The following is a 19947-nucleotide window of genomic DNA, read 5'->3' as shown; positions in this document are numbered from 1 at the left end:
TGGTTTGTTGCATTCATCATATATAGGATTACAAATAGTATTTGTAAATAGTGGGAGAAGCCTCTGAATAATGTGGAATAGTCCATCCCATAGATGCAAGTCAGAGCAAAACCAAAATGCTGGGAGATTACAATTACAAGATCAACTGTAATCAGAACTGAAGAAGGAGGGAGGGACCCAGTTCTTAACCATTCTTGGTATATTTGTTTCCATTTATATGTGTTGATATATGAAACAGGGCAAAGAGATGTTGCCTAGGGAATGGTCAGATAAGAAGAGACATAGTCCACAGGTGCACAATGGGCAGAAAAAGAAGTTCAGAAGGGACCCTCCAGTGGTGGGCTGCAACTGGTTTAACAACCGGTTCGGTGAGTGCGTGCTTTGCGTGTGCTTTGTGCGCGCATGCGCCTAATGCTCTTGCGTACAGCATTCAAAATGCAGCAATTTGAAGCTCAGCTGCTTACCTTCTAAGGCAACCCCAGTAAGTAGAACAGTGGAGGCATGGAAATCAGCTGTGCCATGCAAATCAGCTGAGCCAGAAAGAAGGAAATATAGGACAGGATAGGGTGGGATGGGTGGGCAGGGCCAGCTGATCATCAGAACTACCGGTTCACCCAAACCGGTCCGAACCTGCAGCAGCCCAACACTGGGACTCTCCCTAACTTCTTAAGCTGTAAAGGAGACAATGGGAGATTTGTATTTTCAGATTTGCAAGATTCTGTTAATGTAACCATACAATAAAGTAGATCATCTGGCCATGTTTCCTGTCTGGTTTACCTGAGAAGGCTAACTAACATCACTCTGGCGAGTGTGCAGGTACAAATCTCCTGTTGTCTCCTTTACTGTCCGAGAAGTTAGAGAAGATCTCCTCTGAACCCATTATGCAGTTGTGGGCTGTGTCCCATCTTATCTGACCATTTCCTATGCAGTATCTCTTTAATCCCTTTATCAGGGTCTTTCTCATATACCATTACATCAAATTATTGCAACAGTATTTTATCCATGTCCCACTGAATGTGAATTGTGGTAGCTTCCTGGCACTAGAAAAATATTTATTCTGAGTAGATGTAGTTATATAATATACGGTCTGTTACTTTGTAGTTAACTATGTCATTTAGCAGTACTGAATTCATATCAGCTGCTCGTCACTGCAACAGATAATCAGATAAATACAGGGAAAAGAATTAGAAATTTGGTGCAATAAATTTTGCAAGAGTATTCAAACTTCATATACAGATGGTATGCTTTTGAGCAATATGTTCTCCTATGACAGGTTAGAGATTTCTTAAAATTGTAGTTGAGCCAATGTTAGGCTATTAATCTTCTCTCCCTCCAAGGTTTCTAAAAATAACTGTGATTCCAGATTGAATAAATTGAAAGATTGGCAGCTTTGCAAATACAGAATGCTTTATTCCAGGACAGGCTATTTTGAAAATAACAAGAATACAAATCCTACTATTTTAGTCTGAGGACTTTAACAATTTCTTGAAACTGCAAGTTACTTTCTGAACTGAAATGTGTTGCTGTTTTACAATACTGGTTTTTCAACATTCTGCAATTGTATTTTGAAAATGAAAAATTCAAATGATATTAAGTGCTGATTGCCAATATGCAAGTTCTTGAAAATACTGCCAAATTCAGTTGTAGGAATATAGCTTTCTATTTAATAAAATCAGAATTTTTTTCTCTTATTGATTTGTAGAACCCACCAGGGTAATATTAATTTTCTTGGAAGCCAAAAACAATATTTTCCTCTTTTATGTCAGAAAGCTCTCCAGCTGTGATTAAAATCTACTGTTATCATGGCCATTCAGTACTGGCGGGAACTTTCTTCCGAGCATGTGCAAGACAAGAATCCAAGATTGCTTACTTAAAACAAAACAGGGTTTAACTGACCACATTTTAAGGAAAGTTACTTCAGGTAACTTCCATTCTGTTTCCAGTGTTTAAGCATCTATTTTATTCTCCATGAAGCCCAATAATACGATGACCTTATATGGGTATCTTGTCATTTCAAATATTCAGATTTAAATTGTGCAGAGTAGGATTTTATGTTGATAATTGATAATGGAAAACAGTCTCTTTTAAGGAGATGAAGAGGCAGCTTCACTTTGAGTTTAGGACCTATCTCAATATTTTTCTGCTTACTCAGGAATATAAATTCTGCAACTATTCAGAATGGATGAAATAAATATTTACCCTCTTCAGATTTTGTCATTTACTGACTAATGTTAGGATTGTGTTTTCACTGTTTTATTGAATCCTAGCTGTTGTTTTAAGGAGAAGGATGAGCATTGTGCTTTATTTATGTCTTCGTTTGTTAGATTTATTCCCCGCCTTCCTTCCAGGAGCTAACAATGATGTACATAGTATTCTTCTTCAGCTTTTTATAGAATAGCCTTTGGGGTAGGTTAGAGAGATTGACAGCAGCTTGCACAAAGTCACTCACTGACCTTCCAGGACTGTCAGTGAATAATAGGACAATTTAAACAATCATGCCATCATTCACCTCTACAATGTAGAGAGGTTAGCCCCATCCCTGTTAACTTTCTGTAAGTCCCTCGAAACATGGTTATATCAAGAGGCCTGGGGATCCCAAGGGAAGAATAAGCAGTTGAAGTGGTCCCATTGTTGTTAATATTTGTTGATCTCTCCTTGCTTTTTAATCATAATGTTAATATTTTTAATTGATGTCTGTTTTTTTACATTGCTGTGTTACAGTTTTTTTATTATTGTACACCACCCAGAGTCACTATTTGTGAGATGATAACCATATAATATGATGAATGAATGAATAACAACTCATTATATGTTCCCTTGGATTGTGTCCTGGGACTTGAGGATTTCACTACCAATTCCTGCAGTGACATTTAGATTTCTAAGCAGGGCAATTATAAACAACTCTGAAGCATAATCAATATATAACCATTTTTGTGTGAGGATTTTGATTTCCCACATTTTGTACATTCTTTATGAAAATCAAATGCACAGCTAGCTGACACTTGCTAGATCAATTAAAAATTGACAATATCATCCACAGTATTTGATATTCATTCAGCCATTGTTAGAATTTGCATTCAGGAAAGTGGTAGTAAGTGCCACAAATCATGCTAATGGATGCTATTGAAATGAATTCCTTTTTTATGATGGACAGGATTTTTTTTTCTATTCCATTTGTCTCCTTCCAAGAGCAAGCTTGAATAGGATCTACATTTTCACTTGCTACATGCAGAGGCATTCTTAATTTTCTCAGATTTCTACACTGCAGCCATTCAGTAGCCTTGCGAAACAAGACATTTGTCGTATTGTCCTTTGTAGCTCATTTCATTGATTTATAGTGTTACAAAACTGTTTTCGCCCTATAAATTTAATTCATAGTGTGGTACATATACTGTTTTAGCAGATATAGTTAATATTCCTGGTTGGCACTGTAGATCTCTCCCCATTAGAGGTTGGATCAGGATGGTCCTAAAATATTTATAATTTTATTCTTGGCACTATAAACTTTTTCATGCTAATAGTTTCTGGATGCGCTAGACAGCAGTTTGCATAATCACTAGCCAGTATATAAAAATCTTATAAAAGACTGGTACAATTAATGTCAAGACCCTTGAACTACTCAGAGATCTTTGAATGATGGGCTGCCTTTGTTTGGATTGTATTATTTTTATTATTTATTATTATTGTGTTGTGTTGCATTGCATTGCACTGCACTACACTGCATTGTTTGTGGGGTTTTATTCTGGCTTTAACATTATGATCCTCTATGTGTTGAATGATTTTGCAGTCAGATAACAGACAAACATGCTGTAGACTTGCTTCCAGATTGATGTTCATCACTTTTGACCATTAACATGTTTTTAATTGAGAGAACCGTCAATTCAAAAAAAAAAATGTCCTGTATTTGTTTAACTGTAGGTATTGCTCTGCATAACATACACCCCAACGTTTGAGTTGAATGGAAGTTCTGTACTTAAGATTGCTGAAGTGAGTATCCTCTGTCAGTTGGAAATGAAACTTGAGCTGTTTAATAAAACAATGTGCTTCCCATTAGATTATGGGGGGTGTTCATTCAGAATGTTAGATCTGTTCATTCAGAATGTTAGATTTATGTCAATCATGTATCTCTAATGCACATAATGCTTTGGGAGAATTTGTTATTCCCTCCTCACTCTCTTGAACTCCTCCAAGCAAGCAGCTTCTATCAAAGTTTTTTTAAAAAATACCTAGATACCAAAATGTGACTGCTACTAGTTTTCTGTTTTATATATATTACAATGAAATCATACTTTAGTACTCAGCTGTATAATAAGATAAAAGAAAGAGAGAGAGATGCTAATATGTATGATAGATATCTGGAATAGTGATTCATGTTTAATATAGGTAGTCCTCAACTTACAACATTTCGCTTAATGACCATTCGAAGTTACAACAGCACTGGAAAAAAGTGACTTATGACCATTTTTCAAACTTATGACCATTGCAGCATCCCCATGGTCATGTGATTTACATTTGGATGCTTGACACCTGACTCATATTTATGATGATTGCTGTATCCTAGGGCAGTGATGGCTAACCTTTTTGCTATCGCGTGCCAAAAGCGGGGGTAGTGGGGGAATTGCGCACGTGCGGGCCCACACCCATAATTCAGTGCGCCCCGTCCCCCCACACATGCACGGATGACCCCCCTGCTCTCCCCTCGCTTTTGGCATGCAATGGCACAGTGGGCCCGGTAGGCCTAGTTTTTGCCCTCCCCAGGCTCCAGAGCCTTTCTAGGAGCCTGGGAAGGTGAAAACAGCCTCCCCCCCCACGAGGACCTCCGGAGGCCCGGAAACAGCAAATTTCCCGACTTCCCGTGGGCCCAGAAGTCCTGAAAATCAGCTGGCCAGCGCGCACATGCGTGCTGGACTGAGGTAGGGCAACGCTTGTGTGCCCACAGATATGGCTCCATATGCCACCTGTGGCACCCGTGCCATAGGTTCGCCATCACGGTCCTAGGGTCATGTGATCAACTTTTGCAACCTTCTGACAAGCCAAGTCAATGGGGAAGCCAGATTCACTTAACAGCCGTGTGACTGACTTAGAAACTGCTGTGATTCACTTAACAACTATAGAAAGAAAGGTCATAACACAGGGCAAAGCTCACTTAACAAATGTATCACTTAGCAACAGAAATTTTGGGCTGAATTTGGTCATAAGTTGAGGACCTCCTGTACACTATCTTCTAACCAGTATAATTGTATTGCTATTACAGCATTGTCTCTTTTTCTTTTTCCCAAACAGGTTTGTATTGAAACTTATATTTCCAGTTATCACCAGCGGAGTATTAATACAGCTGTACGGGCAACCCTCAGCCAGATGTTGAGTGATTTGATTTTACAATTACGGCAAAAACAAGAAAATACAGTGAGTCAGTCAGGCATCTGTAATGGGACTGGTCTTTGCTACTTATGCTTAAGTTAGAGTTGGTGTAATGCTCCCAAAACTGAATTTATAAATAGATTTTTACAAAATATTAAAGCCTAGCCAAAAAAAGTCAAGGAATTTTTACAGGCTCTGACATTTTCCTCTGGATCAAGTTTTATCTGAGCTAGACAAATATGGACTTTTTTCTGCTTCAGGAGCAAATTTCTACAAATTGTAAAGTAAAAGATTTGTCACTCTAGAGTAACATTGTGACTTTAGTTTTGTCTGTGTTATTGACAATACATCTATTCTTCCTTGATAGACGACCGAAAACCAAGGAGTTCTTCAAGGTTTCAGGAATTCAGGTATCAGTTAATTAATTTTGACAAAATGATTTATTTATAACTTATATTTATGTAAAATTATGATGTGGTTTCACTTTCACAAAAAAGGCTGGAGGCAGTCAATTTAATACAGGGAGGGAGTTCTTGCTTAATGACCTCAGTCAGGACCGGAATCTTAGTGGTTGAGCAAAGCAGTTGTTAAGCAAGACATCAGGTGACTGTTCATGTGACTGTTTTGCTCAAATGATCACAATCCCAACACTTCCGATTGTGGTCATTAAATGGATGGAGTCCCAGGTAGGGAGCACAGGGTTCTTCTGGGAGGATGAGGGACCCTGGGAGGTTCCACTCAAGAGCTGAAAACCTTCCCTATTGAAATCCAAGGAGGATTTTCAGCCCCTGAGGCAAAAAGTTGAGGATTACCTGTACTCTGTTTCAGTTTCCATCAACTTCTCGGTCAGTGGCAAAAGAGTTTGAGGACAACATTTGAAAGGACATGAAGAAAGACATTTCCTGTCTCTGATATATACAGCTTGTGTAATCCAGTTCTGAATGGGCCACAACCCAGTAGTGGGCTGTGGCCCGGGGGTTGGGGACCCTGCTCCAATATTTAGTTTGTGTGTACTCCTATTTTATATCAGTTTTGTCAAAATACGATAGTATTTTTTGCATGTTGTAGCTTAGACTACCATTTTCATTGGTCAGGGGAGATAGGAAGTATAAGGTAGCCAAGCTGATTGGGAATCATATGAGTTAGATTCTAGCATAATTATAGCATACAAGGCTGTAGTGAATATGAATAGCTTCTAGCAGTTTCATGTAACTGAGCAATTAAAAGGTAGAAATTATGTATACCAAGAAAATTTCAGCTCTTGGTTTTATCTTTTTTTAAAAGGTTTGGCATAGGTTGAAACAGGTCAAATGTCTGTTGATATGGTACATCTGAAATCCCAATAGATTTGTTATGAGTCAGCTCATAATTGTTTCCCATAGTCTCTATAACTGTACGATATGCTAACATGATCACTAGAAGTGATAGGCTCTACAGAGAAATTTGCAGAATTCACACTCAGTCGATTATGCATTCCAAATGCATTCACTTATTTGATTTGTGAGCTGGTAAGATTCTTAATAGAGTGGCTCTAGTTTTTCTTGCAATATAATATCCCAGTCATCCACAACTTTTGTGTGATGAGTCCTGTTGCCAAGGTTGAAGATATTCCATGTGCCTAATTTTGATGTAGTATATATCTGAAAAGGGACGTGGAGGCTCAGTGGCTAAGACGTTTAGCTTGTCGATCAAAAAGTTGGCAGTTCAGCGGTTCGAATCCCTAGTGCTGCATAACGGGGTGAGCTTCCATTACTTGTCCCAGCTTCTGCCAACCTAGCAGTTCAGAAGCACGTAAAAATGCAAGTAGAAAACTAGGGACCACCTTTGGTGGGAAGGTAACAGCGTTCCGTGCACCTTTGGCGTTTAGCCACATGACCATGGAGACGTTTTTGGACAGTGCTGGCTCTTCGGCTTTGAAACGGAGATGAGCACCACCCCCTAGAGTCGGGAACGACTAGCACATATGTGCGAGGGGAACCTTTACCTTTACCTTTATATAACTGAAGCTGCTAATACATGTCTTTTATTTACTTTGGAGATTCCACCACTGAATCATTCTGTGATGATGTTGTCTCTGTCTTCACGGTCTTTTGTGAAAAACTTCAGACAGCAATCAGGTAAGTGAGTGTTTCTAAATATAAATGGAGTCCTGTTCTTGGTTGGGTTCCTTATCTGTCCTATTGAATCAAGTTTAAATTTGTACTAGTTGATGATTAATTTGACAAGCATAACACTAGCCTGACGATAGAGGCTGCCACAAAGAAGAGGGAGTCAAGCTATTCTCCAAAGCACCTGAGGGTAGGACAAGAAGCAATGCGTGAAAACTAATCAAGGAGAGAAGCAACTTAGAACCAAGGAGAAATTTTCTGACAGTTAGAACAATTAATCAATGGAACAACATGCCTCCAGAAGTTGTAAATGCTCCAACACTGGAAGTTTTTAAAGAAGAGATTAGGTAACCATTTGTCTGAAGTGGTGTAGGGTTTCCTACCTAACCAGGGGGTTGGACTAGAAGACCTCCAAGGTCCCTTCCAACTCTGTTATTCTAAGAGAAGTACCTGGAAATTCTAAGAGATATTCAGAGCCATAGATATTTCCTGTATCCAGCACACACTCTGTTCCTAAACACCTACATCCTATGTTTTCCATCAGCAGTAAAACTATGAAAAACAAGTTTTTTATATATCGGCATAATGCAGAACATATTACAAAAAACAAGTGCTGTAATTTTTCAGTGGCAGATAGTTGCTCTGCCATGTGCAATCTTTCAGGCAGATCCTTGCAGTATTAGTTTTGATTTTGTTCATGTACTCCCCGTTTGGGATGTTAATTTCTATTGTGTTTTGAATATTTAAAAGAGTAGCCCTCATTTTTGCATTGTTACCATGAAGAGTGCTCTGTAATATAAGCGGTTAGCAGTAAACAAACTTCCTTATGTGATAGAACACATTTTGGCAAATTAGTTCTTGATGTGCTACATTGTAGTACATGAGCTTCATTGTAGAAAATTAATTGTATATTGGATTGGACAACTACAGATTATGTAGTTGGAGGAACAGACAATTATTGCCCCCAGTAATTATTATTATAATTTATGTAATAGTATGTAAATTTCTATAAATTTAGGAACTGTAATTACTTGTGCACCTAAATAACTATAATTATTTGCAAGTTATATCTAATTACTTTTTAATTGCATGCAATGTATTAGAGAAGTTAATTGCATTGATGGGTATGTTTTTAATGATTTTGACAGTGCTTTTGTAAGTGTGGTTTATTATTATCGTCTATTATTTCTTTATTACAATAAATAACATCCCATCTTTTAAGAATACTCAAAAAACATCTTATGATAAATATGAACAATTGTAAAGTCTCAGCAGTGAGAGTATCTGCTTGACTATGTTTGAGAATACAAGATAAGCAGGATTGAAGGATCTCAAGGACTTGCAAAGGTTGTAAGTTAAACAGGGACATGGAAAAAAAATCACCTTGAATAAAGAGGGTCACAAAATCATTTTATATATTGTAGCTTCAAAAACTACATTGATGACTCTGTGGATTCACCAGGACTTGATTTACTTTACTTAAATAAAAACTGAAAAATAAATACAAAAAAGAAGGCAACTCCTATGATCTGTCCCACTGTTAGTAGTAAAAGCTTTCTGGGAGTTGGAGAGTCTAGGTGGGAAGACCAGATAATTTCTAGAATACTGATGGAGATAACCATTGAAGTGGCCTCTTTCAAGCATGGCAGTTAAACCATGCTTAACATAGAAATCTGGTCTGTTCTGGTCTTAATACTATAAGTCTCTGATTATTTCCCTGTTAGAATCCTATAACATCCTCTAGAACCGTGATGGCGAACCTATGGCACGTGCCACAGGTGGCACGTGGAGCCATATCTGTGGGCACGCAAGCTTTGCCCTAGTTGAGCTCCAGTGCGTATGCGCGCGCCAGCAAGCTGATTTTCTAGCCTTCTGGGCCCACCGGAAGTCAGGAAATGGGCTGTTTCTAGCCTCTGGAAGGCCTCCGGCAGGGTGGGGAAGGCTGTTTTCGCCCTTCCCAGGCTCCAAGAAACCTCTGGAGCCTGGGGAGGGCGAAAAAATGGGCCAACCGGGCCCACCGTGCCATCGTGTGCCAAAAGTGGGGGGAGTGTGAGGGGCCGGCCTGCATGCATGCACAGGGGATGGGGTGCATTGAATTATGGGTGTGGGCACACACACATGGGTGACCCCCCCCCACTCGCCTCGCTTTTGGCACGCAACAGCAAAAAGGTTAGCCATCACTGCTCTAGAATCACTCAACCAGCATGTGTAGCAGAATTTAAGAAAAGGAGATTATCTGCCAGTAAATGTAGAGAAAAATTTAAAAATCCTGGAGATCAGTAAGGAAAGAAAAAGCACTGAAATTCTAAGTGAGACTCCAAAGCATAAACAGAAACTAAACATTTTCGTTTTTCTTTTTCTAAGGGTACCAACCAAGAACACGGGAGGGTATTGTGGAGACAGTATTTCCCTTTTTCTTTTCTCCCCTTGAGAATGAGCAATCTTGACCAGGAAGCAATATCCATGCCCCATATCTTAAATAGAAAGCATAAATCCAGCCAGCTCTGCTTTCCTTCAGGGCTGTGCATGTAGAATAATTCATTATGCTCTTCTCCTGTAGTGCTTCATTTCTTCTAATTGCCATCTCATAGGAAATCTCTCTCTCTGTCTGTCTCCTTATATATATGATTCTCATACATTACTGATACTGTATCATTGGGATAGTACACCTTGGCAGGTTGTTTGAATAAGGGAACCATGCGTTTGTCTGCTTCCCAAGTAGCTAGATTTTTATTTTATTTTTATTTTATTTATTTATTATTGAATTTCTATACCGCCCTACTCCCGAAGGACTCAGGGCGGTGCACAGCCATGAAATAAAACACATAGATATACAAAATTTAAAATCGAATAAAATGAATTAAATAAATTTGGCTGAATTAATACCATAATTTAAGATACCCATATTTTAAAATACATTAAAAATTTAGAATTGACACTTAAAAGGGAGAAGATTTAGGCGAGGCCAGATGATTGTTTCTAGATGAGAAACAAGCATAGAGAAATGTATCTTAAAATATTAACAACTCTTTAGGCATGCATTATTATGCCTCCATATCTAAACAAGGTATGTATTTGCAAGTTTGCGGTTTAGATTTCTTTAAATTAATGTTCAAAACATAATGTGTTTGTGCTCGGAGACATATGGATGAAGCAAGGCATCAAGCAAAGAGAGATTTCCATTTCTCCAACCATACCATCGTCTTTAAAAAAGAAAAAAACACAAGGCAGTGAAATTCACCAAAGGCAGTAAGATAGAGGTTTTCTTCATTATTTTCTGCTTGGTATAGTATCTGACTAGATTGTTATTATTTCTATTCTCTCTTGCTGGGTTATTTGTGGGTAAAGTGAAATGGTTGAGCAGAAGAAAAATTAGAGAAGATTAATATGCTTCATAATTTGGTACTTGCGTATAGACCCCTAGTGACTTAGATCAAAATACTTAAAATGATTATTTCCTGGAGTACTAAATTGCCTGGTTGGTGAAGGCCCTTCTTGTGAGCACATGGGGCAGTGATATAAAACAGAGACTTCCCAGTCACACCATTTCATATAAAATTCCCTTATTAGGAAACTCTAATTAGCCTCACATTGCTGCCTTTTAATGATAAATAAAATGTTCATTGCAACTGGAACTTTTTCATTTTACTTGTATATGTATACCATGTTGGCGCAGTGTTTAGAATGAAGTAATGCAGTCTACTTCTGCTGACTGCCGGCTGCCAGCAATTTGGCAGTTCAATTCTCACCAGCTCAAGGTTGACTCAGCCTTCCATCCTTCCGAGGTCTGTAAAATGAGGACCCAGATTGTTGGGGGCAATGTGCTGACTCTGTAAACCGCTTAGAGAGGGCTGTAAAGCCCTGTGAAGCAGTATAAAAGTCTAAATGCTGTTGCTGTATTTTTATTTGGGCAGATATATTGGGATATATTGATAATAATAATAGCAACCTGGCAAAAATGTCTCAGCCCTTAAGGAAGGAGTCATGCATACAAGCAGTCTTCTGTACACAAAATATAGAGCCCCACATATGACTGGGTGCCATGTTCATAATAGTAAGATATTCACCCAGCATTCAGTAAATGGACAGGATATATGCAATAACGCAAATACCCTTCCAAAACCATACAGTGAGGATATATAAACTAATTGCCTATGATTAGAACATGATTGAGTTCACAGACGTAACTTGCAGCACCCTAGCCACATTTCTGCATACAGAAGTAGTCCTTGATTTACGACCACAATTGAGTCCAAAATTTCTGTTGCTGAGTGAGACATTTGTAAAGTGAATTTTTTTCCCCATTTTACGAGCTTTCTCACCACAGTGGTTAAGTGAATCCCTGCAATTGTTAAGATAGTATCATGGTTGTTAAGTGAATCTGGCTTCCCCCATTGACTTTGTTTGTCAGAAGGTCACAAAAGGTAATCAAATGACCCTGAGCCATCATAAATAGGAGTCGGTTGCCAAGAATCTGAATTCTGATCACGTGACATGAGGATGCTGCAGTGGTTGTACAGTAGTGGCCAAAATTGTGGAAACCTTTTGCAAAAAGTGTATTTTCTAAAACTAGCTAATAACACCACTTTTTTTGGAGTAGTACCATAAAATTATATATCAATGGAAAGATAATTTAATCAAGAATGTAATGCAGTAACTTTTATGAAGGATTTGCTATTAGAATAGCAGTTACAGTATAAAGAAGAAAAGTGAAACACGTAGAAAAAACGAGATATACAAAAATTATCACCATAGAAAAAACAAGATACACTGTATACAAAAATTATCACCATGTCAGTTAATACTTAGTTGGGTAACCTTTAGCATGAATTACGGCCTTACAACGTCTTCCCATAGAGTGAACCAAGTCTTTTAGTTCTGCAGCTGTTATAATGTGAAACCAAGATTGAATGATTGCTTCTATTAACTGGGTTTTATTGCTGGGTCGCTTCTGACTAACAAGTTTCTTTAGACGGCTCCATAGATTTTCAATTGGATTAATATCTGGGCAATTCCCAGGCCATTCCAGCAGTGGTGTTATTAGCCATCAAACCTTAAAGATACACTTTTCCCAAAAGGTTTCCACAATTTTCGCCACTACTGTAAGTGTGAAAAATGGTCATAAGTCACTTTTTTCAGTGCTGTGATAACTGAATGGTCATTAAATGAACTGTTGTAAATCAAGGGCTTCTTGTACCTCTTTCTTACTGAAATGTCAGCCTTACACTAGACAGGAAATATGATCAGATTAGCAAATTCTATTTTATTGTAAGATTACATTAACAGAATCTCACAGACCTGGAAGTACAATTCTCCTACCGTCTCCTTTACTTCTGAGAAATTAGGGAGGGTCTTTTTTGAGCCACTTCCCCCACCCAATATCCAGCTGCAGGCTATGGTGTTTCTCATCTGACCATTCCCTAGACCACAGGTGACAAACTCGCGGCGGCATGTTGCAGTCACGTGATGTTTTTCCCATTTGCAGAGCTTGGGGGGGCGTGGCCTGCCCGTGACGCATCTGGCCCACCAGTTTGACACCCCTGCGCCTCGAAAGTGCCTCTGAGCCTAGTTTCTGAAAGTTATTCCCACAATATTATTATATCAAATCAGTTGAAGAAACATGTCCTTTTTATTGCACCCAAATACTTAACTGCTAAGTTTGTGAATATTTTCAGCAATGTTTCGTCTTTCATTTTCACAAGTAACAGCACTAGGTATAGTTTTGACCCCCATAATTGCATACAGCTGCTTTTTCTTACCATGCCCTTTGAGAGGACTTCTTTTTCTCTGGCTCATGTGAAAGTATGTAGCACTTGCTTTTTTCATTATTCCTGTGGAAGTGAACCTGCTATGCTTTGTGCTTCCATTTTTCAGTGAGAATCAGCAGTTGCAGCTTCTCTACCTCGAATGCATTCTTTCCATGCTGAATAGCTTCTCTTCTGGTATGCACCACCATAAAGGATTCACTGACCTCATCTGGTAAGTAGATGTGCTTTGAATGATGCCAGGAACAAAGTTTCAGCCTTGTAGAAATCTTCTTTGGCCTGTATATTTGTGCTGAAGTAATACCTGCCTAAGGACGCGGTGGCTCAGTGGCTAAGACACTGAGCTTGTCGATCGAAAGGTTGTCAGTTCAGCAGTTCAAATCTCTAGTGCCGCATAATGGGGTGAGCTCCCATTACTTGTCCCAGCTTCTGCCAACCTAGCAGTTCGAAAGCACGTAAAAAAAACACGTAAAAAATGCATATATTAAAAGAGGGGGGAAAATACTTCGGGAATTCAATCAATGTGAGTCTGAAATTGCTTTGTGACCAACAGTCTTTTGGTCTTTTATGCTGCACATCAGAAGCCACATCTGTCTTTCAGAAGAATACCAGTTAGAAACAATGCTTCTCCCCATTGAAACTGAAGTAGAGAAAACTGGGATCTTACACTAAAGTTGGATTTCATGAATGAACTTGTGTCTTTCACAGTGGGAGGACTTAATGCAAACCTCTTTCTCTTAACCAGGAGTGAAAGAGTTATTAGAGAGCACGCAAATTGAATGGAGTGAACAATTGCATTGATATCTTCTTGTTTTTTCTCACTGAGCTCAAGAGGGTATATATGGGTATCTTAATTTACCCCTATAATCCTGTGAGGTATGTTGAGTTAAGAAAGAATAACCAGTCCATAATCCCCTGGTCAGTCTTTTGGTCAAGAAAAGATTTGAACTGGGATCGGTCCTTCTCCAGTACTTCAGTGCTACAACCAGGGACTTTACAGCACTCTGGAGTAGGGAAGGACATCAGGCAATGCTCATGTAGCACCCAGTTGCAACTCGTCAATGCAGCTGTTTCTTTTCTGAGAATCGTATGTCTATCATCTATGGCTAGTAGCTTTCTCTAATGCTCATATGCTGAAGAAAATATACCTCACAAGGGGTTCAGAAAATTGATGAAAATTTGCATTAGAATATTGCTTTTAAAGAAGACGGGGTATCATCTGGACAAAATAAATATTAATATGCCTACAGAGAATGTCATTTCCATTCCCATGGAGCTATAGAATGAATTGGAACATCCAAGAAGAAACAGAGTAAACAGCAGAAAAGTTATTCAAGGAGATCTCAAAATAGCTCATAGATTGAACAAGTTGAATATATACTTGAATATAAGTAGATGAAAGGTAAATTTGTTGTTTTAGTTCCCGGCCTGATCTCCCTTTGTGCACTGAAGTTTGAAAACTTCTGCTGGCCTGATCTCCCCTTGTTTGCTGGGTGGAAGGGCTGAAAGACTATGGGGATCTCGAAGAGCAAGAAACAGAGCTCAAGGGGTGGGCGTAGCCTTGGGAGACTGGGGCAGGTGACCCTAGACCTGTGTAGGCCTCCAAGGGCCTCCTCTACCCCTGAGGCACCGTGTGCTCCATTTAACAAACATTTGTATTCATTTAAGGTTTGCATCAAGGGATGGGCGCATTAAGTGAGGCCATTTTGTTTAATAGCTGTCCTGACATGCAACCATAATGGGCAGGCTCCATATCTCAAGGACTATCTGTAATCTTTTTTTTCCCCTAGGTCATCATTTACTCACATTCCGTACCTAAAGTGTATGAGTCTAATGTATAGGGACAAAAATCAGTCAAAGACCAGTGCAAATTAAGGCACATACATGAAGGGGGATAAAGGGTTGGTGGACTAAATACCAAAGCCTTAATTCTGTTTCTAAGTGACTCATTCTGTGATTCAGTTATTTTTTATTATTCATTTTTTCGATAGAACTGTACTTTCTTTTCCAACATAACTATTTTAACTAACTCTTCAGACACTGTATCATTCACTCCTTTTCCCACACTATTTCTTTAATTTATTTTTTCCAGGAAGCAGCTGTGTCCAGCCCTGATAGTAATCTTGGGCAATCCGCTTCATGACAAAACGATCACATCTGCTCACAGTAACACCAGTCATGAAGCCGATTCTCCTTCTTCCGGAGTCTCTGACCACGGCCGAGGATCAGGCTGCTCTACAACTGCCCCTGCCCTTAGTAGTCCTGTTGCACGGACTATCTACTACATTGCAGCGGAGCTTGTTCGGTTGGTGGGCTCAGTGGAGTCCATGAAGCCTGTTCTGCAATCTCTCTACCATCGGATGCTGCTGTATCCTCCACCCCAGCACCGAGTAGAAGCTATCAAGATCATGAAAGAGGTGAATTTACACTTCCTGGTTGATTTTTAAATTTGTCAACTTAAATTGCGATTAAATTACGAGTTGCAAACTCTTCGGAATATTGGAATATTCTTTATTGGCCAAGTGTGATTAGACACACAAGAAATTTGTCTCTGGTGCATAACCTCTCAGCGTACATACAAACATCAGAGTGATGTCATAGATCATAAATCATAAAATACAATGATAAAAGATACAAACAATGAGTAATAAATCATAAAATAGTAATAGGAGAAGGTAGTAGGGAAGATGAGAAGGATAAAAGCAATTCAGCCCTACTACATGAGTAAATAAGCATAAGACAGTGCTGTGGGAATTCTGTATTTAACAGAGTGATGGCATGGAGGGAAAAATTATCTTTGTGTCTAGTTGTTTCGGCATGCAACCTTATGCCTTTGTCTTACCTCTTTGTCTTATCCTATTTGTTTGGATCTGGTGGCTCAGTGGCCAAGACACTGAGCTTGTCGATCGAAAGATCGGCAGTTAAGCGGTTCGAATCCCTAGTGCCGCGTAATGGGGTGAGCTCCCATTACTTGTCCCAGCTTTTGCCAACCTAGCAGTTCGGAAGCATGTAAAAAATGCAAATAGAAAATTAGGGACCACCTTTGGTGGGAAGGTAACAGTGTTCCGTGCGCCTTTGGCATTTAGTCATGCCGGCCACATGACCACGGAGACGTCTTTGGACAGCGCTGGCTCTTCGGCTTTGTAACGGAGATGAGCACCGCCCTCAGAGTTGGGAATGACTAGCACAGATGTGCGAGGGGAACTTTTACCTTTACCTTATGTGTTTGTCTTCAATAATAAAATTTAGAAAACAATACAGTGATAAAAGAAGCTGTTGTTATACAATCAATAATAATGTTCTTCTTTGCAAGAATACCTGAATAAATTTTGACAACTGACAAGTGATTTCAAGATTAACTGGAAAAAGTTTATTTCTTTATTAAATTTATATGCTGCCCATCTCAAGGTGACTTTAAAATAGTGTATTTATTGCATGTTGCTAAATTGCATTATATTTAGATACTTGGAAGTCCTCGGCGGCTTTGTGATTTAGCAGGTCCCTGCTCCACAGAACCAGAATCAAGAAAGAGATCCATTTCAAAAAGAAAATCCCATCTGGACCTTCTTAAACTGTATGTACCCCATTGTTTTACAATATTTGATAACTGGATTGCTTGAACAAAATATTTTCTTCTTTGACAGTATTTCATTCAGTAGGCTTTCTATCATTCTAATTAGGAATCTTCTTCTTCAACTGAGAGTGCAGACCTAAAAGGCTAAGATAAATAATTCTAAAATGAGCAAAATGTCTAATGGAGATTCCGGGTCATGTTTGTCCCAAAGTTGCTTTTTAAAAATACAACTGGACTTTCTTTGTTTTTTTCTTGAATATGTTTTGCTTCTCATCCAAGAAGCTTCTTCAGTTCAGAATAAAGACCTTTGGGTCTAAAATATGCAGGTGTGCATCATAGATATTCTGACACAACAGAAAAAAAATGTAATTACAACATCTGTAGGATTTCTTCTTTGGAATACAATCAATGACTGGAATACAATCAAAGGCAAGAATTTGCTTTATCAGATGATGCCTTTGTTAATTAATCACATGGATCCAGTTAATCAACTGCTTGCTCATTACCAAAGAGATGAAACCATTCCTCTTTTTTACAGTATAAATTCTTTCCATTGTATAATTGACTTAGGAGGCATAACCAGGGGTGGGCTTCAAAAATTTTAGCAAGGGGTTCTCTGCCCGGTTGCTGGGTGGGCGTGGCCATGGTGGGCACGGCCTAGTCGGCTTCTAGCACCACGGGGGGGGGGAAGGGGGCATTTTTGCCCTTCCTGGGCTCCGGAGGCTAAAATTTTAGCAAGGGGTTCTCTGCCCGGTTGCTGGGTGGGTGTGGCCATGGTGGGCACAGCCTAGTCGGCTTCTAGCACCACGGGTGGGGGGGGGGGCATTTTTGCCCTCCCTGGGCTCCGGAGGCTTTCTTCAAGCCTCTGGGAGGGCAAAAACGGCCTCCCCAGGCTCCAAAGTCCCTCTGGAGGCTGGAAACGAGCCCATTTCCGGCTTTCCCAAACTTCCAGTAGGCCTGTTTTTCGCCCTCCCCGCTTACCTGCATCTAAGACAGGCCGTGTGAGGACTTCTGGGAGGGGCGGTGTGGGATGGGAGGGGCCAGCCAGGAGTGGGATTTGGGGGTTCTCCGAACTGCACACAATCTTAGCTAGAGGTTCTCCCAAACCCCTGCGAACCCCCAGCAGCCCACCCCTGGGCATAATAGTAAAGAGGGTCTTATCTTTCTTCACATTGTAGAATCTTGGATGGGATGACTGAAGCCTGCGTAAAAGGCGGCATTGAAGCCTGCTACGCCTCAGTGTCCTGTGCCTGTGCCCTGCTTGGAACTCTGGATGAGTTAAGTCAAGGAAAGGGCCTTGATCAGGAGCAAGTGCATCTGCTTCTCCGACGGCTGGACGAGTTAAAAGAAGGGCCAGAGACCAGTAGAGATTCCATGGAGATCAACGATGCTGATTTTAGGTGGCAAAGACGTATCCTGTCATCAGAACATGCCCCCTGGGAGCCAGGCCATGAAAAGAGTCCTGACATTAGCATTAGTGTTACCACAGATACTGGTCAGACAACCCTAGAAGGAGATATGGGACAGACGACACCAGATTCTGACATTCGTAAAAATTCTTTGCAATCCCCAGCTGGACAAGCAGGCAAAGAAATTCATTATAAAGAGCCAGAATCGGAAACAATTGACCAACCGGATGTAGTTCAACGGAGCCATAATGTTGTCTATCCAGATATAACTAATTTCCTTTCTGTTGATTGCAAGGCCCGTTCGTGTGGATCTAGATACAGCGAGAGTAATTTCAGTGTTGAAGACCAAGATCTTTCCAGAACTGAATTTGATTCATGTGACCAATATTCCATGGCAGCAGAAAAAGACTCTGGAAGGTCAGATGTATCGGATATAGGTTCGGATAACTGTTCTTTAGTTGATGAAGAACAGACGCCACGAGATTGTCCTGGTCACAAGTCTTTACGAACTGCTGCCCTTTCCTTGAAGCTACTTAAGAACCAGGAAGCAGATCAGCAGAGTGCCAGATTGTTTATTCAGTCTCTTGAAGCTCTCCTTCCTCATCTTATAGCTTTTGCTACAGTAGAAGAGGTGGATTCGGCTCTCCAGAACTTTTCTTCAACTTTTTGTACAGGTTTGTAAGCTGCTCGCTTACTTTCCCATTAATGTTCTATTATTGTATTAGAACAGGGGTGTCAAACTCAAGGCCTGTGGGCCGGATGTGGCCCACGGGGTATTTAAATCTGGCCCGTGGGCCCTGCCTGGACATAGGAAAGGACCGGCCTGCGGTGCCTCTGGCACCCAAAACGGGGCACGGGGGTACTGTGAGCCTACTTACCTACTAACCTACCAGTTTCTCCATGTATTTGCGCACGTGTGTGTGTATCTCTTTTTACTTTAACTAAGGAAACATCTGACTCCTTGTGGACTTCTTTTTTAGGAAAAACCTATGAATGAGAGGTTATTCCAGTGTTTTAATTGTCCTAAAAATCCATTTAATACTTATTTTTTTGCATAACCAAATCTGATTCAGCTATAAGTAGGTAGTATTTGAAGTCAGTACAATTATTTATTTTGATTTTATTCATCGTATTGGTTTTTAGAGCTTCTTCAAAACTCAACAGGGATTCCAATGGTAGTGGGGGATTGGTTGAGAGAAACAGGGCCATATCTAAAATTACCCAGAAAACTATCATTAAACCAAAGTTACCCAATGCAGCACTGTAGCCATTACTCCAACCATGTTATTGTTTACTAGGTGGTTTCAACAGTGTAAGTTATTATTTTCTACGAATTAAAAATGACTGATGCTTAGTTCTTGTGCATAATTCCCATCTCTCTGTATTTATTAGACATGATGCTTTCTCCAGGAATTGAAGGGAGTGTCAGCTTTAACTTCCAGAACCTGATGAACGCAGATAGCCTCTATGCAGTCTCTCACTACATACTCCTGCTCAACCTGAAGCTGTCAAACGCAGAATACTATCGGAAGAAACCTGCCCAGTCCCCTGTATTATTGGTGAGGTCAAAGCCTGCTTTGACCCCTACAGCGATGAACATTTTGCACTTGGCCACATCCCGTTCTATAAATCTCCAGTTCAGTGATCAGATTTAACCTTTCTTCGGCTCATGAGTGTGAACAGAATAATCACAGTTGCTGTATCAGAGATCAGTTACTGAAACACAGAAC

General features: G+C 39.9%; 1 protein-coding gene across 1 annotated transcript in view; it reads left to right on the top strand.

The window, feature by feature from the left end:
* Positions 1 to 19947, top strand: part of ARFGEF3 (ARFGEF family member 3) — a 77067-nt gene that overhangs the window by 21236 nt on the left and 35884 nt on the right. Inside the window, exons 5-13 of the mRNA XM_070952233.1 lie at positions 3919 to 3987; positions 5284 to 5406; positions 5729 to 5771; positions 7400 to 7478; positions 13344 to 13448; positions 15327 to 15651; positions 16696 to 16808; positions 17987 to 18891; positions 19610 to 19776. Coding sequence (XP_070808334.1) covers positions 3919 to 3987; positions 5284 to 5406; positions 5729 to 5771; positions 7400 to 7478; positions 13344 to 13448; positions 15327 to 15651; positions 16696 to 16808; positions 17987 to 18891; positions 19610 to 19776 — 1929 coding nt within the window. The remainder of the gene's footprint in view (positions 1 to 3918; positions 3988 to 5283; positions 5407 to 5728; positions 5772 to 7399; positions 7479 to 13343; positions 13449 to 15326; positions 15652 to 16695; positions 16809 to 17986; positions 18892 to 19609; positions 19777 to 19947) is intronic.

Source organism: Pituophis catenifer, unplaced genomic scaffold (assembly GCF_029215685.1).
Source record: "Pituophis catenifer annectens isolate HBS135680 unplaced genomic scaffold, rPitCat1.0.hap2 SCAF_1, whole genome shotgun sequence".
NCBI lineage: Eukaryota > Metazoa > Chordata > Lepidosauria > Squamata > Colubridae > Pituophis > Pituophis catenifer.
This window is presented reverse-complemented; position numbering and strand designations above follow the sequence as displayed.